The sequence below is a fragment of the Hypomesus transpacificus genome, chromosome 24 (genome assembly GCF_021917145.1).
Source record: "Hypomesus transpacificus isolate Combined female chromosome 24, fHypTra1, whole genome shotgun sequence".
NCBI lineage: Eukaryota > Metazoa > Chordata > Actinopteri > Osmeriformes > Osmeridae > Hypomesus > Hypomesus transpacificus.
In genome coordinates this window covers 465,844-490,185 of record NC_061083.1, presented here as the reverse complement: position 1 = coordinate 490,185, position 24,342 = coordinate 465,844, and the positions used below count along the sequence as shown (strand labels likewise).

The following is a 24,342-nucleotide window of genomic DNA, read 5'->3' as shown; positions in this document are numbered from 1 at the left end:
CCTTGTGTCTTTCTACCCTGCTCCATCTTTCTCTTCTAGTTCCCTGTTATCTCTGTATTTCTGTTTCTCAACCCCTTCTTCCCTGGCCCCATCTTCTCCACCCGCCCCTCTCCTTCTTTGTTGGTCCTACAACAGCTGCCTGCACAGGATATGACAGAGGTGGTCTGGGCAGTATATGATTGTGTGTCTGCGTGTGTGCGTGCTAGAACACCATGTCATTTCTCTCAGCTCTCAGGTTTATTTTCATTGCTGCTTGAGAGCCAGTGTGCTGGTGTTAGCTGTCTCTTTTGATCACGGTGCAGAACAATGCAATATTGAGCTGCAGAGGAACAGAGCAACCCTTTTACACCAGACTCACTGAACACACACCCAGTACACCCACCAAGCATCAACCCAGTACACCCAGCCAGAACACACTAAGTATACCCACCAAAAAAGCAAATCATCCATACGCAAATGTTTTTTATGTGTCAGATCTCTCATGGTTGTTATTTTGTTGTTATTGATATAGGGTTCTCATGGAAAGGTGCAAGCAGAGACAACCCCTAGCTAGTGCTGATATCAGGCCATCAGGGACAATGTGCTAGCCTTGTATACACATTCTCTCTCCCCCAACACTGCAAACAAACAAGAGTCCCAAGGAGGTAATAGATATTAGAAGGTGTTCTCTCCTGTACCCCCAGCCTGGTTTTATGCTGTGCAGAGCATTGCTCAAACCTCAGGCCTGTAGCCAGCCAAACGTCCTTGACATTTGTTTAGGACTGATTAATATTTCCATGCCATCTGAGCCGTGAGAAGGTTGTCCCTGAGGAGAAAGATGGGCAGACCTGAACAGGGTCAAGGATGAAAGATTTGAGAGAGAGAGGTTGAGAGAAAAAAGAGAAAGAGATCAAGTTTCTATTTAGGTTTTTGCTATTGTAAAGGAACCCATGTAAATAATCTTAGATTTTGAACGTCTCTAAGAAGTCTGGTGTTTTTGAAATTCCTAAGGTTCCTTAAAAGTTACAATGATCTCCTTGATAATCACAAAGTTGCAAAGTTCTGGCATAAGGTACAAGTTCCCCTATGATCTCCTTGATAATCACAAAGTTGCAAAGTTCTGGCATAAGGTACAAGTTCCCCTATAGATTCAGAGAACAAATGTACCATGTTTTTCTGTGGCAAAGTATAATGGCATGCGAGGGATGCCTTGAGTCATGCGAAAGTGGTGATTCATATGGTTGTTCCTCAAATAATCTCCAATTCTCTCTCTCTGGCTCTCTTTCTGTCTTTCTCTCTTTGTCTCTCTTTGCATTCTCTCTCCATCTTCTTTTTTGTGTGAGACTGCAGTCTTCAATCTACCACCAACATGGAATTAAGAGAAGCATTGTAGGCAGATAGAAACAGTAGATAACTTATTCTATTCATCCCTGAGGGAAATTGGAGCATTACAGCAGTGTATCAAAATCTGTTTTACACAAATTACAGTTATACACAAATTATATACAGCAATGCATCAATGAAACATGCCAAATACAAATGATACCTCAGTCTAATAAGACCCTAAGGCATGCACAGAATGTCAAGTAACATACAACAAGCAATAATTAACTAGTGATCTGGTGAAGCTGAGTAGCCCAGAAACTTCTGACTCATGTTTTATTTGCTCTGGCTGTGGCACGGCCCAATCAAATAGATTTCCATCTGACCAGAATCTAGTTCGGCCAATAACAACTGTCTACGCCCCTTGGAAATCAAAAAGGAAATGATTGAGAAGTTTCAGAATAACTCGCATTTGCAAATTTGTCTGACAATGTCAGGCTAACAGATGAGTACAACAAGAATGTATACCAGTGCAGCCTGTGACCTGCTTCACAATGAGACCTTAGAGAGTCTCAAGGCTGCTGTCTGGAAAAAATTGTGTTCAGCATAACAAAGGGGCTAAGATTAGCTGTTTATTTTTAATTTACAGTTTATTCATTATTCATTATTCAATAATGGTTAAAATCCACTATGGCAAAGATGAATTGTCTGATCTACATTACACCACTGCACAAACACACACACATAATTTCTAGCTTTACTGCCATTAATTTCCCTCCTTCTCGATCTTCACCCCCCCAACCCCCTCCCCTACCTTGCTCTCTCTAAGAACATGCGCCTCTGTTCTGCCCGACCAGCATCTATCATCCTTGCATTGTTCTCTTTCCCTCTTCCCTCAACTCCCACCACCCCTCCATACTCTCATTATACTTTCATAGCCCTGGTTTCGTATTACTCTTTTTTTTATATCTGGCTAAATCTTCAATGTCATCAATTTTCAATACCCTGGCACCCCATCTTTATTTACTGTGACAGTGTTTACTTCTGTTTGTCTCTGTTAAACCTTTCAGTCCACCAATTAAGGCTCTGTGTTCACTCCATTGGTTGTGGTAACGTTTGGATTGAACTCAAATAATGAAATATCAAATAACGATGACAAGAATGAAAACTGTATCTGGTGTCAATTAAAAAGAGATTTAGAGTTAGGGTGAGGGTTAATTGAAAGCAATTTCACATTTGCAATAATTGCTGCGTTTTTTATAGAAAAAACTAAATTGGGGATTTCCCACCATTCCAAGGCCCATTATGGTGCTTTGGCTGTGACTCAAACACTCAAACATTTCCAGTTGTTTTAGATCCTGTCCTAACCCTTTCTCAAATCTAAAAGGTTAATTTGCTTTTCCTTCTCACTGAAAATAGAGGAGTGTGTGTGCTCTGTACAATTACTATTTTGGTTTCTGACTTCTGATCCACTTCTGTGTCCTTTTCCCGACCTTACCTGAATGGGACCTGACACACTTTCCTTAAACCAGAGCAGTAATTACTGCCATTACCATCTCCTCCCTCCTTCCTATAGCAACTATGCTCTCTTCAATGAGCTGGAACACATCACCTTGGACCAAAACAATAACAATTCATTCTCCCCATGCAGATGGAGATGATGTTAATAAGAGAATATTGACCATCACAATGATGTCAAGCTGAGCGAAGTAGACTTTGTGAATGTGTACGACGTCTTTATTCTCTTTTCTCTGTCTTTCTCTTTGTCTCTCCTTCCCCCTTCACTCTTGCTCTCTCTCTCTCTCTCTCTCTCTCTCTCTCTCTCTCTCTCTCTCTCTCTCTCTCTCTCTCACACACACATGTCACCTATGCAGTGACCCAAAATACTTCCCTGGTGGTTGTTTATCACTGTTTGCTCACGTTTTACATCCAACTCCCCTCTGCTTGAGTCTGAATGGATTTTGCCACTGGTCATCCAATAACAAACGGCTCTGTCAGCGACGCCAGCACAAGCTGCCGGAGCCACGCCAGCTCTGATCTATCTCCAAACGCTCGCTATTGGCACTGCAGTAAATCCCCTGTCAGCAGTCCACTTCAATTACCGAAAACAACAACAATGTGCAACCCCATTTACACCTACATGAAGCGAGAGATGGGCCGGGCAAGGGCGAGGCTGGGGAGGGGGGGTGGAGATCTTCCAACCCCTCAACCCCCCTCAGCCCCCCCTCCTCCCCCCACACACACAGCTTGACCTCCAGCACCACAGGGTCTAGGCTGGGGCATGCTGGGATGCACCGGGCCGGAATCTGCCTCCCTGCACTCTGAAGATTTTTATGGATTTGCCTGCAACCATCACCACAGGTCCATCCCAGACAGACACTGCATTCATCCCCTCTACCCCCTCCTGGGGGTTGTCTGTGGGAGATAAATGAATGGCAGTGGTTGTCTGGGGGCCCAGTTGCCATTAATTGAATGACTGACCTGCTGAGGGGCTCAAAAAAACATTCCCTAGTGATTCCCAGTTCTCTGAAAACGTTGTTTTAGGTAGTTAACCTAGATTGTAAACTATCCATTTACGTTGATTGAAGGTGGACCCCTAGACTTGGAAGGACACGTTTTTAACGTAAATATGTTCAAAATCACATCACATGGGGAGTAAATAAATAGATGGCTTTTAATTGGGACAGATATTTCTGTTCTTCCCCATATCAGCTATCCTCAAGGATTGATTCTTGGTTAATCACCAGATGTCAGGTCACCTTGACTCAACCAATCTCCCTCCGCCGTGTCTCTGCTTGTCCTACTTCAGTACTACACCACACATACAGTACACACACTCATCGACTGAGATAACTGAAATATCTTGTTTCCAGCACACACTGGCATGTACCTTGAACCTAAAATACCAACCACTCCTGGTACCCTTGTTATATTGATCTTTAATGGTGAAAGCTTACATAACACTTTTACGCACTATTTCACTCTCATCTTTCTGGTCTGAACCACACAGGTCATTCAAGTCCATAGAGAGCTCTAAACGTGAATTGAGGCCATGAAGACTGAACCTTTCTCTTGTGGCTGGGCAGGCAATTCCATGCCTGGGGATTGACATTTGCAGTCTTTTTCATCAATCACTTGGTTTCATGTGCTGGCATGTGGATCAGCCAAGCCTAGTCCATACTGGAACCAGTACCCAGTACCTTGGCTAGGCACAGGGGAATGGATGGTGTGTGTGTGTGGAGGGGGTGGAGGAGCACAACTGAAGGTCAGTCTGAACACAGCATATGCAGCCAGGGATGAAATAAACGTGAACCATTTACACAACATTAAACTTATTGACACCTGCAGCTAAGGCAAAGACTGATGATCCGCAATGGTTTGCGGAATGACAAATAAATGTGTAAAGCATCAGGTAAAGGTTCTATATTGCAATGCTCCAATGCTCTCTTTCACACGCACGTAACACATTCACACACACACACACACACCTACACAAACACACAGACACACACACACAGTTAAATCATTGACATAACTCTTGCATTGGTTCAGTGAGTGTAGGCTGTCTGGTGGAAGATAGATTTCCATGGTCTTTCCCAGAAGTCCAGCAACTCATTACAGTTCATCTGCACAGTCTCAGTCCTAATCACGTTGCTGGGTAAGCCTAATAACAAGGCTTGAGAATCAAGCTGTGTTCTTACCTAACTATAACACATACACAATGGGTGCTGCTCTTGGCTCCAATCTCCTTTGTTTTCAGCAAATCTGAGGGAGCTACTGCTTGGAATTATCTTAATTATTCAACCCAGCAAACCTGCCTGGACATGTGCTGTGCAAGCGTTAGGTAGCTGTGCTGACCTAACCCAGTCCTAGCTACATCACAGAGAGCAACTTCTGCAAAACACAAAATGACATAATTATGATCCCACAGTGGGTTACAGCCGATGCTGTGAAGCAGAAAAAGGCATGTTGATCTAGACAATAATCGAATGTAGCCTTCTGTGTGTTGAGGTTTCTTTGTATGCAACTATTAAGCTGATAATGTATAAAATCAACTGGTATTGGTAATTGCAATGGGTCCCAAGATAGTGCTTAGGTATGTATGACTCATTCCATTTACAGTGTTATGGAGGGGAATGCTGGAGGCATGGATTGAATGGACTGTTTTACTTTTAGAACTCACTGCCATCTACTGGACAACTTGTGTCAAAGCTTGTTCTCAGTAATGGATCCCAGTTACTCAATCCATCCTTACACCACTTTGCCTTTGTGAGATTTCCGGGAAAACCAAGCATATGGCATGTTCCACATAGAACACTAATCTATGAATAGCATAAAAAGGGAGGCACAATGCACTTCTTATATGGAAAGTTTTAGCAGCGTTGATACCAACCGTACAGAAGGAGCACCATGTTCCAGTGCAGTGGGTAATCACACAATGTAATTGCCCACGTTAACACCACGAAGAAGCATAATACATACAAACTCACCAGTGAGAGCCCAAGGCCAGCTCAGAGCCTGCCACTAAAAGCCTTGATCTCGAGGGGGCAGATCTGGGGGAAGGAAAAAAAGCCCATTGGACAAAAAAAAGACCATTGAGGGGGCCACAGTTTCCATAATTAATCATGCTATTTGTTATTCTAATAGGGAGACAGATGCTCTGTCGAACTAAGAGCCGATGCGCAAACACTTAATGGACCTGCTGAATCTTTCATGATGGTTTAATGCAGTGCTGTGTTGGCTCATGTCAACCAGGGACAGGGTCTGGCTGAGACTGAGGGAAGGGTAGGGTTGGGACATCCATTACCATGACGCTGGGGTGCCACAGCTAAGCTGTATGACCCTGACACCCAGCGGTATGACCTCATCAAGCTCACACACACCGGCACACACACAACTGTGCGGACACACAATCTCAATACAATCTCACACAGATCCACACAGAAACGGGCACACTCACACACACACACACATCTGTCCAATCAGCACACACAAGGGTGAAAAACGTTATCAAGCTCTATTAGGTAACAGTTCATGGGGACATTATTCCTCCATAATCAGTCCCACTTTACCCATAGTGAATATGCCAATAACTCAAGCTTCAAAAGAACATGCAGATACTGTGAAATTAAATTAGCATGGTCAAGCGCACCTGACAAGGGAACGAGTTGCCAGGTAACCAGACATGAAAGAACAACCTGCTCACATACTCACTGATGATGTAAGACCTGATCTGTGTTGTGTTCTTCTGTGCAAAAAGTAACAATAGAAAATATATTCAAATATGAGAAACAGCGCCACCAATTCTAGTCTGAATACCCTCACTTTCTTCCAGCTTGAGTTTGATTGACAGCGGTTTCACAAAGCCATGGAGGAAAGCTTGCCTTGCCAAAGGCGATAAACTGGAACGGCATTGCTGGAACATAATTGGCTGGAAAGTAGCGGCATGCTTAAAAATTATAACTTGACATTCCACTGGCACTGAGAAGTCAGTGTTGCTAAACAACTCTCAGAGGGCCTCATTAACTTACACAACATGTTTATAGAAAATGAAAACATTTCTTTTGTAACAAATAAATTATATCTATTGCACATTTAATATGTAAAGGAAATTAACTGTCCTTTCTTCAAATATAACTTTATTGGTGTCGGCATATTTCAATTTTCCATACAAATGTTCTTAATTTCATAACGTAAAAGTACAAAGTTCAAACAAGGACAATCGGAATGATATTTCAATGATCCAGTGGACAATGAAGATGAAATAAAAAGATACCCTTGAAAGCTAAGCCATTAGCTAATAATAATATAGTTATCACAATCATGGTTAAAGCATCAAAGTATGAACAATGGTATAAACGAATGTAACAATACCCACTGTACAAATGTACAAAAGTTTCAAGTCTAAAAGCATAAAGATAAAACCAGAATATCTGAAACAATATACCTCAATTGACAACAGTTATGCAATAAATTGGAAGTGCAAGCAAACTTTGACCTTCTTTTTCTCTCAGTAGCTCCATGGCTGTGGTTGTGATTGGCCAAACATTTGTTGAGTCCCGCTGAAGCTGTGAACAAGAAATAGGCCTATTCCCCAAATCCGTAAACTGACAGAAGCAATTTCATATTTAAAAGACTGGGACCTGGCCGGTGAACATGACTTGTCTCTGCGGCCTGTCTGGGTAGCGTGAAACAAAACAAGACAGGACAAGACGACAAAGGTAGCAGGAAACACATCAACAGAAATGTCTGCATCATCAGATTAAACACAATGCCTGGTCTCCAATTTCATAAAGCAGTGGACAAGCAATATGTTAGATTAAAGAAGATTAATAAAGTTTAAATAAGAAAATACAATTAAGATCATTTCTGCGCATTGCTAAGCTAAAGCAAGTAGTCTACGGATTTTTTTTTTTTTTAACTGTGCACCATGTGTGTGAACTAGTCGTGAAAGGTATGTGTGTGAGAGGTTGAGATGACCACTCCCATGATAAAACACTGTAGAATCCAACATCTCCCTCTTTACGATGAACCACTTCCTAGATCCGTCTATCCAGCAGTCTATGTGAAAGTTGTGCATTTTACTCCTCCTCCATCCGAGCACACAGTGCAGAATCATCACTGTCCCTGCTGGTACAGGACAGTCCTGTAGGTGTCTCTGGTTGTTTTTTGTAGCCCCTATTGATGGGCAGCTGTCTATATACAGTACAGAGCTCAGTTGATCCATCAATCGTACTTTGGATCACCCAGTGGTCAGCTCTGAATGTGGGGGTGTTTCCAATGTCTCAGCGATCTCCCCCAGTTCATCCAACAGCTCTGTGAAGGCAGGTCTCCTAAAGGCCTCCATCTGAACCAGGGGGGAAGAGGAGGATGAGTGAGAGTATTGTTTGGCGCTTAAATTGAACCGGGGGCCCACATTTGATAGAAAAGGGCAGGCACCAGAGTTGTGTTGCAATCTTCCATTTCACGGCATGCTATGTTTACACACATTTACACACCTCTCTGTAGCGGTCAGTATAGACATACTCACCAAGCAGCAGCTGGATGCCAGTTCTAACACACGCGGAGGGCAACCTCTCACCAGCTCCCTGAATGCACTCACGTCCAGCCCATAATCCTGATAAAACATCCCGTGAACAAACACACACACAGGCCGACAGACAGACAGATAAACAGACACATGAGCTCAGTTTTAACTATACAGGTGGCTTATTTACACTATGCAAATCCATAATATATAAACAGAACAGCGATACTGTAAATCTTTCAAACCTAAACATTACACATTCTTTCTGTGTGTGTGTGCGTAGTGTATAGTGTACAGCCTGTGGATAGTATACATGCATGTTTATGTTTATAGAATTTCATTTTGCCAGGCTAGTTAGCCATGAAGTTCAGTGGAGGTCTACCTGAGTTCTTGGAAGAATCTCTGGGTCTGCAGGAATCCTCGCCAGTATCTCACACAGAACAATCCCAAAAGAGAAAACGTCAACCTGGTGTTAAACAGGAAGTCCACATGAAGACAAATCAGTGTTTAAGTCAGGTTCGATATAATTATGAAGTCCCATATGCAGTCATCCACCGGTCTCCATGACACTGTTGTCTCCTGATATGAACTGGGTGCCATGGTTACCTTGCGGTCGTACGGTTCTCCACGCAGCATCTCAGGGGCCATCCAGAAGGCGGAGCCAACAAGGGATAGCTTCCTTTCTGCGTCTTTGACAGGAAGTTCTACCACCTCCCTCGCCAGCCCAAAATCAGTCACCAGGGCCTCTCGGCCACGGGCCGTCACTCGAATGAGACAGTTCTGAGGAACACAACAACCAAGATCAACTCAGTTGTTTGACTTCCACCACATTATTCCTGAATCATTCAAGACTTTGACACAAATGCCTCCTTCATATATCTCGGACCTTTTAAAATTGCACGCACCCATTAGGTCACTGAGGTCTGCGGACAAGCTTCTTTTATATACTCCCCGATCACGCTGTGTACGTACAGGTGATAGGGCCTTTGCAGTTGCTGGTCCTAAGCTGTGGAATCAGCTTCCCCTATCTATTAGGCAGGCTCCTTCATTGTCTGTTTTTAAATCCAGGCTTAAGACCCACCTTTATGTTCTGGCGTTTCCCACCACTTGACTTGTGCTGTTGCTTGTTTTCTGTTGTTGACTGTTTTGTATTTTGTTTTACTGTGTTTTTTTATAGTGTTTTAAAAATGTATTTGGATTCTGTTTTTGTGCTTTGTTCGGCACCTCGGTCAGCCTTGCTGTGTTTTGAGTGTGCTTTATAAATAAAATGTACTTACTTACTTTACTATTGTATAAAATACCTTGAACTGCGGCTGTACATTTCACCAAGTCCAATTTATGTCTAGAAAGGATGACTAGTTTATGCCAGCAGAGGGCAGTGCAATACAGTGACATAATTACTGTGTTTGCAAGGATCCTTTAAAAGGCATTCTACACAACAGAACAACAGTTGCAGAGAAGAATTCAGCACAGACAATTCATTGCTCCTGGTAAATGTCTGCTTGGTAGCTATAATACTTTTCTCTCTCCTTTACTGATCAGAGAAAAACTCTGAACTGACACTGAAGAAAAGACATGTCTCTTAGACACATACAACAGAGGCACAGCTCTGTATTTTCCACCTTTAACTAGGATATAATGTACTGTGTATATGTCAGATCAACTAGATTTAATTTAATTTTGATTACTAATTTAATAGGATCTCTGCTATGCAAAAGTATTCACTAGTCTAGGCCTCTGATAATTGACAACACAGTACATAATCTTGCCATTACGGATTTCTGTCTGGAACAAACAAAGCCAATCAAGGCCCTGAGAGGGAGTAGTCATGGCAGAACGCAGTAGGTGAAAAGAACAGCAGTCGGTGGATGTAGAGTGGGAGGGCTTTGCTGGGGGATGCTAGGTACTGAAGTTATATAAACCAGAGTGGGTGGGTGGCCAGGAGGAGACACAGACAAAAAGGCAGGCAAGCAAACAGGCAGAACTACAGTGTGGCATACATTTATACACATACGTATGGACAGACAGACTACAATACATACTGTACCTGTAAATGCAAACATACAAATGTATATGGATGTATAGGCAGGCAGGCAGGCAGGCAGAGGGACAGACAGAGAGACAGGCAGACGTGCAGGCAGGCAGGCAGGCATAGAGACTGTCAGACAGACAGACAGACAGACAGACAGACAGACAGACAGACAGACAGACAGACAGACAGACAGACAGACGAAGGTAGGCAGGCAGGCAGGCAGGCAGAAAAAGAGGCAGAATAGGTAGACAGAGAGACGGATAGTTAGAGAAACCAACCATGGAGACACACAGTCCAGGCCAGGGTGTACTGCAGGAGCTATATCTGCTGATTAGTGGAAGCAGGCAGAGGGCCCTGGCTAACGTTGGAGCATCTGGATCCCATTAGAAGCCTTTAGAGGCAACAGGCCCCTCTCTCTCCCTCTTTCCATATTTCCATTCAGTAGCCTGTGATTGGGCTAGGCCCTCCAGGGATCTATCAAGTTCCAGACTTGACCACTAAATTTAGCACAGGCCCTCACTTCTGAGCCAAGAAAAGCAACAGTTTCAGAGAAAAAGGTGACACGAATAAACAGAGCAGCTGTATGTTCCCCAAAAAAGAATTATAGACTTAAATAGTTCCTTGTAGGTTGTACTAGAAAGATACGCCGGTAATGCAGCATACTCATTCTAATTAAGTACACTTTGATTAGAGTATCTATTAGAAACACGTCACAGGTTGTGTTCTTCATGGCCTCATGATTCCAACTGCATCACTAATTGGATTAGCATTACAGGTTCCAGAAATCAATCAATGTTGTTTTGTTGGATGCCTAGGTCTTGGCTCCAGACTAATTTCTAGGGAATTTAAGTTCCCCTTTTCAGCACTGAAACAGTTTCCACATGAGGAGGTCTGCTTGACTAATCCGTGTTACCCCTGCAATCCATCCTGCCAATACTCACTGGAAGCACAATCACTAGTTAACTGTTGTGGGAAGCTGTGAATAGATGTGCAACCTTTTGTCGAGCCTAATGACTAAGGCTTCTAGAATAGGATAGACAGTGTTGAATTTTCATTATTTCAGGGGACATGCCACAGTTGAGAAGACAGTGATGATTCGTCTCTCTGGGTGACGTGTTGAAATGTCAGCATGGACCAACGTCAGCAACTCCATCTGTATTCCCCTGGTCAAGAAGTGTGTGTGTGATTGTGAGTGTGCGTGTGTGTCTGAGTGTGTTTGAAGGGGGCGGGTGAGAAAGGGTGATGGTCCACTACTTATGAACCCTTCTTTCTCAGACAATTGATACTGTCTGAGTATGTGTCATGTATGGTATAACATCTCTGAAAGTGGCAGTGCATTAGCATGAGAAAGGGGGGCCCAGTTGCTTCATCCCCCTGCAGTTCAGTCTGCCACTTCTGTAGAACCTGGCAAAGTGACAAATCATCCACACAGCCCACTACAGGAGAGAGTCTGACTCAGTCTGAAATACAGTCTCCTAATTCATTCAGCTAATTTATGTCACATTATTCATCTTAAAAAACAATATAGTAAGTATATTGTGGATTATATCACAGAGCATGAGACTTGGCAACATGAAACATGATACCGACATGACAAATGAAAGTAATCAGAGTTAAGGACACACCTTACAAGTGGTCCTAAGGTAAAGGTCAGAACATTCTTTGTAGAAGTTTTCTATTGTACCTTGGAGTTGAGGTCTCTGTGGTAGATGTTCTTATAGTGCAGGTAGATCATTCCTCTAGTGATGTCACAAGCCAGGTCCACCTTCTCCTTCCAACAGAGGGACACATCCTTCCTGGCCAGCAGCTCTTCCAGACAGCCTCCACTCACGTACTGAAAGACACACTAGGTAGTTAAGAACCTGGAATGGTACCTTCTTATAAACACACACACTGGATTTAAGTAAATAAGCTGTTTCTATAGCCATCCTCGTATACTGAACAGACCAACACACTCACCTCTAAAATTGGGTACAGTTTGTCTTCCTTCACACAGATTCCCAAATACCTACAGTTAGAAAAAAAACATTGTTTTTGCCCCGAACAATATACAGAACAATGATGATAAGCGATTAATGCAAGAGAGAGAAACAGTCCATGACTTTCTCACATATCTGACACATGATTTCAAGGACCATATCATGTATTTTTGTTGGGCTTGGCATACAAACACTTCTTGTGACTTGAAAGGTTATGACCAATGCCTTCAACAATTCAAGTGTCATTGTCTCCTTCACAATGCTCTGATGCTGAAGCCATGGAACACAGGCCTCCACAAACACACACAGATGCATGCTGTAATCAGTGTTTGAGTTAGGCCCACTCATATCCAGCTGGCTCATGGACTCAGATCACTTTCATCCGAGACTCCTTACACCACTGAGCTCAGCAGATATGGTGTGCTGTGTGATAAGCGCTCAGATTCAGAACAACGTTGTGAAAAGGCTAAAACGAGATTGCTTTGATAAACACGATCCCTTCGCACCTTATGTAACCACGTTACCAAGGCCAAAATGGCAGTTGGGAAAAAGTGTGTGAATATAGCCCGCAGCTAACCTTCAAAACATTCAATTGACTTTATTCCTTCAAAAAGCGTACATTTATGATAATCCAGCAAAATAGCTCAAGTATCTGTTAAATTTGCATTTGGGCTATCAAGTGTCACGCATTGAGCGTGACAGTCACTCATTTCGGTCTTTTGTCATGCACTCTCACCACACATTGTATTTCTCACGCGGAAAAAACTATTTATAATATATTTAATATGCTGCAGCGCCCAACCAAAATTTCTCTGGCCGCGCCGCTCTCACTTAGCCTGGTCCTAACCAGACTCATATACATTGCATTTGTACAGATAGTCTGGGCTCGATCCATTGACAAGCGTTAACTTCCTTGAAGGCGGGTACTCTGTTGAAGTTTAAAACTATTGGATCTGCCCAGAGCCACTCTGGACCTGGCATAACCAATCGCTAGCGTTCGCCCCCTAATACTAAAACTTCCTAAACTACAGATAACAATAGATAGTACACTATACTAACCCTAAATGCACAAAAACCTGTTTCAACCCTATAACCTATTCTAACCTAAGTGGAGTACAGTACAATGGTGCAAATTTGCAGATCAGTGACTATGTCAATGACCATACAGGAGCCTGTTGGCGAGGTACAGTGAGGTACAGTATAACATTGACAAAACAAGTAACGAACACTAAAATGACGAACAAAAAGCTAGGTTTTTGCGGAGCTCTCGTCAGTGCGGCCATCTCTTAGGCGCACCGGATGCGCCCTACATATGATAAAGGAGTCCAAAAAGGCAATCAACACTTACAATAAACAACACCAGTCATAATCTCTTTTGTTAACTGAATAAATACTTTGTATTTGGTTGAATTGTCAGTGCCATGTGTCAAATATTTTCTTCTGCAAGTCAGAGCAATTATTAATAACAACAACAAAAACACTAATAATAATATTATTAATGAAACACCCCCATTCCCACGACCCGTCCAACCCGCCCCCCTTTTGACCCCCTGACGGGAGAAATGTCACTCCCGCCTGTCTTTAAACCTTGAGAGCCCTCCATTAGGGATTTGTATGCAAACTAGAAAAACTGTATTGTAGGGGCTTTATATTGGTAAAACTATTTGAGTAAGAAGTGAGCGAAGGAGTAGGAAAAGCCAGAGTTGAGGAGAAGCCGTCAGGAGATCAAGAATCTAGAGAGCAAACCTCACAATTCCCTACTACTACCCAACAAATTAGACCACATCTTGACCCGGCTGACTTATCAATATATGACTTGCAATGTAACAGTACCGTATTTTTCGGAAATAATACCGCGGCTTGTACCCCGATTTTACAGTTTTCTTGTGGTTATATGGCTTATATTTCGAAGCGGCGTATAGCCCGGTTTTAGAACAGAAAAGTGTCTTTGTCCCAAGATCTCTACAGTTAATGCTCAACACTGGAACGGGGCTTATTGAAATAGGAATTATTTACTGTGTCGTCTCAGTTACTCTATCAAGGCTTGGAAATACAGTGATTTGCTAAAGTAGGAAAACGGCTGGTGAAAATAACGTTTCACAATAATTTCAGTAAATCAAGCAGCTGCAAGACCCAGTGAAATGTTGTAAACAGCTAGAAAACCAACGTTAGCTAGCATTGCTAATGGCTTTGGCTAATTCAACTTCGGTAGGCTATCCTTAGGATTTGCAAGCTGGGGCACGTGCCCCAGTAAAAAGGGTCTAACGACGCCCCTGCAAATGGTTCTTGGCAGAAAAAAGGTTCCCCACCCCTGGCCTATAGCCTACTTGTGCATTCCCTTACGAAAAATAAGTAGCCTGTAGCCTACTTCAAGTTTAATCTGTAAGTATAGGCTACTTAAATATTAAAAGTATACTATTATCATAGTCCTTAAAGTATACTAACAGTGTACTTAGGCTATTAATATACTATTTTTTTTACTCACTTTAGGTAATTTAGTACACTTTAAAGTAAACTTAGTGTATTTGAGGTGTACTTTGGAATACTGTAAAGTAGCCAGTATAGTGTACTTTCAGTTCATGAAGTATATAGGCCTACTTCAAAGTATAGCTTGGAATACTCTAAAGTAACCTCTGCAGTGCACTTTCAGTTCATAAAGTAGGCCTATACTTCATAGAGTACCTCAAAGTATACTTAGGAATACTTTCAAGTGCAGTTTCAAATAATGTCAATACTTCAAGAAGTAGTTAAATGTCCATTTACTATTATTTACTAATATATTTAAATGTGTAGGAGCCCCTCAAATGCCGCCGATCTAGCGTCACGTGACAAGAACAGGGGCCCTCGCCAAGTGACACTGCAGAGAATTTGAGAAAAGCTAATTACTGCGAAGAAACTCAGGTTGTAAAAATCCAGCTTTTTTTGATCAAAAGTAACAGTTATTTAACTCATGGTTACAATGGTAAAACATCACAACAATGACAATTACCTCGCAACAAAACACTACATTCTACAGACATATTTAAAAAACTAAATTCATGAACTTACATTTGTATTTCAAACAAACGGCAAACTTATCAGCAAATGTTAACACCGCCTTGCATCATGGGAATTGACCCACGCTATCTTTATTTTTTCACTGTATTTAAATGCATAATGCTTTCTCCAGTAGCTTTTTCGTTTTTTCCATTAATACTGATAATTATTAGTATAAGAGTATAGGGCTTCAAAATGTTTTGGCAGTAATTAAGGTTACAGCTTCAGTACTAAAAAAGATTCAATGTGCAATGCATAATAGATTTTCCTAGACATGAATACTTAGACTATACAAGATGGATAAAACATTTTTTACCTGTAATGTACTTGTAATGTAAGGTATTTTGACTGTTTTTGCTGTATAATAATAGAAAACGTACATCCTATTCCAGAAGAAATGTATACCATTTTCTGTTTCTAAGCATACTTCTTAAAATTATATCAAAAGTGAACTATTTTCAAAGCATACTTAAAAGTATATCAAAAGTAAACTATTTTCTAAGCATACTTCTTAAAAGTATATCAAAAGTAAACTAAATGGATACTATCCATATTTTAGTAAACTTTATTATACTTATTTTTTGTAAGGGTTGCTTGGTATCATTGTTCCTGTATCAAGTGCGGCATATATTTCAGTGTGGGTTAAAATCCGATTTACAAACACAAAGCTCCCATTCTGTTGGGGTGCGGGTTATAGAATATGCGGCTTGTTTTCAGAAAAAACGGTAACTTGCACGAGGTGTGAGACCCATCAGCTCTGTCCAGCAACTCCAGAGTTTAGCATATGAGAGGTTGGGGCAGGGTGACACAGCCTTAAGGCCGATATATGCTTCTGCGTTTTTCGAAAAACAGACACATGGGAACGCCCTCGTCTCCATGGAACGCCCTCTACAACCTCTCCGTCAGCCCTTGTAGAGCCTCGGACAGCTTGACGTGCACCTCCTTAATTTTGTAACTCTCCGTCGTAGCTACGGAGAGCTACGGAGAGCTACGGAGACCCCCTTGGCTGTGATTGGTCAGTATTAAGTACCGCTTGCATCAGGGGTAGGGGCGGGGTTGCCGTGATAGCAGGACGAACAGAATCCTTTGACCGCCATTGCGTGTAAAGTTTTTACAATTCATATTTCAGCTAAACGGTACATGTAAATCAGAATCTGAATTAAAATGTGACGAGAAATGGGCAGTGTAGTTGCTGAAAATGTGCGTATTTTATTGATGGAACGGCTAATTTGTAAATTTGCTCCGACTTTTCGGTAACCTAAGTAAATAAACACTCAACGACGTCTTTACAAAAAAACGTTGCGCCACCTATCTTCTGGCAGTGAATTGTTTTCAGCACCCACAGCCTACGGAGAACCGTAAACGCAGTCTATCCGTGCGTATCCGTGCGCCCGCCCATCCGTAAACGGAGACGCAGAAACATATTTCGGCCTTTAGAGTAATGAGAGAAAAGGTAACAAGGATATGTGAGGGGGAGGGGAGTGAGCACTGTAGTGATGAGTGGGTACAGTACCTGACTATGTTGGGATGGGAGAGTTTCTGCAGCAGACTGATCTCTCGTACGATGCTGTCCTGGTCCACGTCATTCTTATAGATCTTCACCACCATGACCTTACGAGTGGTGCTGTGAATCACCTGACCAATGGATGACAGACAGAGTCACAGGAAGGCAGACAGATAGTCACCAAATTTAGTATTTTTCTTTTTCTGTAACCACAAGCTCTCTCTTTGCCATTTCTAACAATAACACGATTCAGAAGACAGCACCCCTTCAAACACATTAAAAGGTTTGCCTTGTTTTCAACAAATCTGGAAACGATAAATCTGCAATCATCCCATCTTTCTTTCTACCCCCAGAACCTAATGGCCTGCCATTTTGGTGTTCCTCTTGCTTTGTTCAGTATAGCTACATATTGGCTGAGTTACATAAGAAGCACAGCGGGGTATGGTTGTGCACCCCCATCACTTTGCATGCTCAGGCATCCATGCTGTCTAGAGGCTTATCAGGGAACTGCAAAATGTTTCCAATTAGAGCAAACACAAGGCACGCATTGACGCAACGTAGACCCTGGTCTACACAGTTGGCTAGTACAGGCACAAATACCTTGTAGACTTTGGAGAAAAAGCCACTCCCGATCAACTCATGGGTGAAGTTCTCCCAGAATTCCAGCTTGCGTACGGCGGTGCGTAGCTTCTGCCAACGGTCCACATGGTAGTATTTGTCGGAGGATTCGCTGTGGAGTGTGGGGCTGGTGGGCTCCGAGGACAAGTCCACATCGCACATCCTGGAAATGTCCGCTACAACACACCCCGACCCAAGTCAGCAACAACACCAAGCAACCGCAACAAAAAACTCTCAATACCTGGATTATGGTTATGAATTCCAGCCAATTTCCATTTACTAAAATACAGTTGGGTGTGTTTGTATTCGAGCTAAATTGTACAAAGGCCTTATTTTTGTCGCACATTCATTATCTGGATGAGAGAGAAAGTGCTTTTGCTTTAAGGAGTGAAACAAAAGGATAGGATAACAGGACCATAAAATAGAGGGAGGAGAAAGGGATGGAGGGCTGGTCGACTGTAGGAGAGAAGCACTCAAGAGTTGTCAAGTGCCCTGCTCTTTCTCCAAGGGAATAATGAAGATGTCGAGAAGGCTAACTTCAATGAGAAAGGAAATTATTCAGACATGGTGTAGGCTCCGTACTCCATGGTGAAACATTTGAAAGTCAAATGTGATCTTCTGATGATCAATCAGAAAAAATTCTCCCAGAGAATGAATGAATCACAACAAATTATACAAGTGCTATATCTTTATGTTCATAACTCAGTGTTTTTCAGTGTGCATGAAAAAACTCAAATGATGGGGAGTTTGTCACCCACGGGAAATTGAGTCAAGACCAAAACAGGAAGTTGGAGGCCAAAAAAAACACCCATTATGAATGTTTCCGTAGCTGTGACTCTAGCTGTGTACACATGAGGTTGTCTAATTCAAAGAGAGAACACTAAAGACTCACAAACCTGGTTTAACATCCTTTCCTTGGCTTGACTGGAAAAATGTATCACTAAAAGTGTGTTGATATGACCTACTTTATTTGCTGTTTGACTGTATTTGTTTTCCAGGAAAACAGTCCTGACACTGACAATGACAATGGTGCACTGACTGACACGCTGACACAATTGGCAGAGCTTTGTCGATCAAGAGGGGAATCAACCCTAGTTTTCATGATGGGACAGGCTTCATACACTGCCATTGTCTTTGCAGCACAGACTAAACAATAACTGGACTTTCAGCTGTTCTGAACCTCCCTGCTCTGGAGCGGGGAAAAAACGCTTACAGTGCTGCCTTAACTCTCTGTCTATCTATCTGTCTGTTTCTGGCTCTTTTTGCCTCTCTCTCTTCTTTCTCCACCTCTCTTTCTCTTACAGTGAGTGAGTCTCTGCCTACTCTAATACCACATGTATTTCTGTGGTCAAAGTTCATAAAAATAAGTATTTATCTGAATTTACTGATAGATTCGATTTACAAACATATCTATTTTTTTTCTTCACAAAAGTATGCCTTCTAACTGTGCCAACTGGGTATTACATTTTGCACCGGGGAAGAGATTTTTCGACACAGTCCACAAAGAGGTTAGAAACACAAGATGAGGTTTTGAAACATCCTGTCGAAAGGCCTGTTCTGATTCACACTTCTTAGTGAATCAGAACTCTATCTGAATGTCGAGTTGCAAGAATCACTCTGACGTCAGTACCACTGATAAGGAATGTAAGTTATGAGACCTAAACAGTCCAATCATCTCACAGTAGGGTGAGACTATGCCACAGAGGGATTTTCTTCCAAATCCCCACAGGAGAAGTCCTTCAGATTTCTATGTGATGTTAGCTCAGGGCAGACGGGAAAGAGTTGTTTCTAGGATGTGTGTTACATGTGGTTTAAGACACACACACACACAGGCGCCAGAACCAAAGACTTCTCGGGCATATGCCAATGAAGATGTAATCCCGTCAGAGGGTGAGGTTAGCAGGATGACACAGGCCCACGAACACACACAGGCTTTCTTGTGCATTGGCACGCAACCAACTCTAGTCGCACAGCAGACTGTGCTTGCAAAGTCACCTCAAATGTTCACTCTCAAAAAGATGAAAAAAAAAAAGTGTTGAGACAGCAATTACTTCCTTTAATGCCTCGCATTAGGCCGCTCGAGTCGATGAAAACTACCATAGCACATTACATCTGCAGTTACCTCAGACATAGGAAATGAGGATGTGGTGAGCAGCCACGTCAATATAATCCATCTCACTTAAAACTACCAGATACTCCAGTTATTTTGCGATACAGCTCTGTGCATTAAGCTCAGCACTAAACATGTCTCCACGGATGACTGCTGAAGTGTTAATTGCCTTATGGATCCTCAGACACAGGGCAGACAGAGGCCACACAACCACAGGAGCCCTGATTCTGTACGTGTTGGCAGTTTCCTGACCACCACAGGAACTGCATGGAGAGATCATGTTGTGTGGGTGTACCTCTGATCAATAAGACTGGGACATCCAGGTCCAGACCTCAAATAACTGTGGGTCTGTAGAAGTTCCCCCTGCTGGTGGGGGGGGGGGGGGTGTACGTGTCGTGCACATTCAAGTTTGTGCGGGTGCGTGTGTTTGACTGGCAGAGTGTGAGTGGACACAGTGGCATTCTAAAGGCCATCTGTGGAGTATGTTTGGCTGTGGTTCTGTAGGTTGATTATTTTAAGTATTTCCAAGCCAGTAGTTTGTGGCTGGAAAGTCCTAATTAAGGCAGGGCTCAACTATGTAACGTGAGTTGTTTCAAGAGAGGGAGGAAGAAAGTGAAAGTTATATAGTGAATTGTAATAATATCACTTTAAAGTAGTACATTAAACTATCATTTCTAGTGATGCTTTAAAATCACATACAACTTTGTTACTCAACCAACCCCCAACATGGTTACGTAACAGGAGGCAAGGATTCTAAAAATAGTCCTGTACTGGACTCCTACTGTAAATTCACCCACTATCAAACCCATCACAGTAGTGGCAGCCTACGGCAAGAACCAGCCTAGGTTTGTGGCCAGCCTGCCATTGATCATCCTGGCTTAACTCTACTGTACATGTTTTGTATTGAAGCTGGCCTACAACCCTTGTATGCAATAGCACTCCCTGAATATGTGTACAGAATGCGGACTGTACACTATGAGAACTTCAGACAAATTATCCCTGCAGGACAGTTGTGTAAAAACCAAACAAGCTTGAAATACTGTACGTGAGAGAAAAAACACAAATTTCGGATGAATATGTGGACTAAACTGCAGCTTTCACATGCAGCTATGTGCATTTGATAATCAGGATAAATGTAGACAATAGACAAGATAGACAGTCAAGTAACGGGCGTTCTGTTTAGTTGTTTTCTTCAGAATGTGGGAGATACAATTCACATTCGGCATGCCACAAATATTGCAACCAGTTCACTAAGAAGTAAAACATGAATTCAACTTAAACATTAAATTAATAATTACTATTGCACTTTAATCCTTTTAGTTTGAATTTTCCAGCATTGGCGCTTCACCACAGTATTCTAGAATATATTGATTGCAATGAAACAATTGCAGAAATGTCATATAGAGTTGACTCCATGGTCAAGGTAAAAAGAGCATGCAAAACCAAACGGGATAATAAAAAACAGAGGAATGTGATAGATGTGATGGATGGTATAGTGTAACTGTAATCTACAGTGGAATGACCCAATAAAAAGAGATAGGGGGTGGGGGGATTATTCACTTAGATCCAATAAATAATTCAGGGTTCATTAACAGATCAGCCTCATGGCTGTCATCACCCACATTGTCAAACTGTAACCCAACCACCTTCCTGAGGCTGACGATTACTGAACTGGCACAAGAGCAGGCAGTCAGGGTGCATAATACCTGCAGAGTTAAATGTGATATCAAGCTCAATAAGACCATGGATATTGGCTCAGACGAGAATGAATTCTCTGAAGTATGAACCATATGTTCATAAATTCAACATGTTAGAAGTTAACAAACTACTGTATGTAAATAAGCAGTCAAAGTAATCATATTCCCTGTAAAAGCTTTTTGTGAAATGACAACGCAATTCAGGGACTGAAAATGTTGTTTACTGTGTTACTTTCTGACGGCCATGAATTCGGCACCACAACATACTGTACTGCGGCCATTGTGGATATGCTGGCAGAGTGGAGCTTTCCTCATCACAGATCAAATGTGCACAAAAGGCTTTCCGCAAGCATAATGACTTTTGAGAACAACACAGCGCTTGTAGGATAAGAGTGGGCTGGATGATGCAGTGTGGAGGTCATGCAGAATGTCAAGGGAACACAATAGAGTCCCTCTCCAACTTCTCACCACAAGTGCAGTGCCATAGCAAAATGTCCAGTCAGTGTTTGTTTGGTCAGGTTTATCACAGTACCACTGTGACAGACTTTTGGCCAAGGTAAACATTGGTCTCTAAAGCTAACAGGATTAACATTCAGTAATGGAGAACAGACATAGCTGTTAACTCCAAAATAAGAATTAATGTTTGAAGCAGTGACACATTATTGATGATAACAAATATTAATTAATCTAAGTGTGTTAGCCAGAGCTGACATTTCCAGCAGAACAATTAATAACTGGATTGTACACTAGCAACATGGAAGGATCTTTGTAAGTCATCGCTAAACCGAGGAAGGAATGGTGTATTAGAGAGCCACTGAGAGGAAAACCCAAGAAACCTCTTCGAAATAGTTTTGATAAATATACACACTCCTACATCAGTGAAAAAAACTAAACAAAATACTTAACACAATGACGAGAAACTACAGATAAAAGAGCCATATTGGCTTCAATGTTGACCGATGACTGCAGTCCACATGCCATCTGTGAAGTAAATGGGCTTAAGTCTGAGAAAAAAATGAACATTTGTTCTTCTGATGTTGTCCTGATCTTTAGGAGGCAAACTCCAATCTTCTCATCACATCATCATCAATAACCTGAAGGAGGGGGATTTATCAAGCCTTCCATGCCGCTGCGTCTCTCCCTCCATCCCTTTTTCTCTCTATGCTTCTCTCCCTTCACTTTACTGCATTTACTCCCACATACTCAACCTCCACATGAATCAGACCACGTGTTTCTCCTCTGGTCTGAGATGTGGGTAGCTAACACAGATGGCTGGCAGAGACTAAGAAAGGCAAACAGATTCTGTAAACAGCACCTTAGCAAGTAGGCATTTACCCACAACCAGGAATTCTCACAGAGCAGAGAATGTCTATTTATGATGATCCATTTTGGTGTTATATTGAATACATGAAATATCTGGAATCTGTCAAGACAGAGAGATGGCCCCCAAACTACAGACAATGTAGTAACAAGACACTTCCCTGACTCAACACCCCCGAACAAGTTTTGACAGGCAGAATGCTGACATTACGTTTCTAATTTGATACAATGCACTGTTAGACACACTTACTTTTGGTACATGAGACACATCAAACATCACAATGACCAACTATACAGAAGCAATATTTGATAGCGTACAACAAACATTGGTCAATTTCACACCACACAAAACTAAAATGTTAGTGGACTGCTCTCTGTTTAGTGTATCACTCTCTCCCTGTCACACCGTAACCTGCTGTCTTGAGTTGCGAAATTAACAGTGAGGAGAAGTTAGATTATATGAGTTTACAATACTTACTCCATTGATTTAGTAAGCTATTCATATGCATCTTGAGAGAAGTGGGATATACAGTCCGCCAGCAGACAGTACCCAAATAAGCTGGGCAGCGATTAATATCTTTATCCAGAAGCTGGGGAAAACCACATACACATGCAACGATAAGCACTCAAGCACATACTATGGAATGCAACTCTGAATTACAACAGTAAGGCTTAGCTTTCATGCAACATTTAGACTTGAGACAGATGTACACAACTTAAACAGTCTGTATTTCTGCACATAGACACAGTCAACTACATATTGCCTACAGATAAAGTCACTGTAAATACAGGTCAACAGGTTCTGTTAACAGAAAGACCATTGAAGTGAAACTGCGTAACTTCAAATAAAAAATAACCTGTTGCATTTCATTATCCATCCAACCCACCACCACTAAGCTGTTGTATAAATGTCAAGGTTGGTCCTAAATAAGAAATTAGGCCTACTGTGCTGCGTTTTTATCCCCGAATACCTTAATCGATGTATGAACAATTCTGGAATGGTTTTGTAAACTAAAATGTAAATAAAAACAGAATCGTTAAAATAGCAATATGTGTTTACAAACATAAACAAATAGCTACTTACATTGATAAAACGACGGCGGGCTTCTTCAATAAAGATAACGATTAAATATAATCGTAAAAATAAACGATTTAAATGTATTATTCTACTTTGCAATGTTCATACTGCATTCTGGGTGCATTGCAGAGGAGTTTGCTGTCAGTGAAGCCTTGATAGTTCCGCTTGCTATCGTCAATGCGCTTGCCACACGATTGATTACTCAGTCACTTAGTGCGATGGATGGATTGGAGCGAAAACAAATCTTGATGAAATACATGTTTGAAGGGTTGTCTTAGGAACCAACTTCGTTACGTCGATTGAGATTGCTCAGCTCCACCCACTCCACCAAAACAAGCCGCCCTTTGCTTGCTTCACGATTAGTAAAAAGTTGTAATTACATTGAGTTTTGTAGTTTAATTGTAGCCTAATTGTTGTATGTAATTTGAATATGAACATAGTTTTGTTGTTTCAAGGTGTTGAAACAAAACTGTTACTGCAACTATGTCGTGCTTTTTATGCACCTTGGAAGTTATTGGCAACGGAGACTGATTCAGTACAACCTTCCTTATTCCAAACATCAACACCCAGACATGAACATAGTTTTGTTGTATCAAGGTGTTGAAACAAGTTTTTGCATCTCAAGAATAAAATGGCTCG

The 24,342-nt window shown here is 41.8% G+C and overlaps 1 protein-coding gene across 2 annotated transcripts; it reads right to left on the bottom strand.

Moving 5' to 3' along the window:
• Window positions 1-6,924: 6,924 nt before the first annotated feature.
• Window positions 6,925-23,949, bottom strand: zgc:162952 (PKc_LIMK_like_unk domain-containing protein). Of its 2 annotated transcripts, XM_047048573.1 has the most exons (10): window positions 23,710-23,942; window positions 23,104-23,215; window positions 17,481-17,674; window positions 16,890-17,011; window positions 12,321-12,369; window positions 12,046-12,195; window positions 8,936-9,109; window positions 8,712-8,795; window positions 8,333-8,419; window positions 6,925-8,149 (listed from the first exon to the last, which is right to left on the bottom strand). In XM_047048573.1, exons 2-10 carry the CDS (start codon window positions 23,132-23,134, stop codon window positions 8,045-8,047), a joined length of 996 nt encoding a protein of 331 aa, XP_046904529.1. In that variant the 5' UTR covers window positions 23,135-23,215; window positions 23,710-23,942; the 3' UTR covers window positions 6,925-8,044. The 2 variants fall into 2 exon arrangements, with proteins under 2 accessions (XP_046904529.1, XP_046904530.1); XM_047048574.1 differs by lacking the exon at window positions 23,104-23,215 and having other exon boundaries at window positions 23,710-23,949.
• Between the last annotated feature and the right edge of the window lie 393 nt (window positions 23,950-24,342).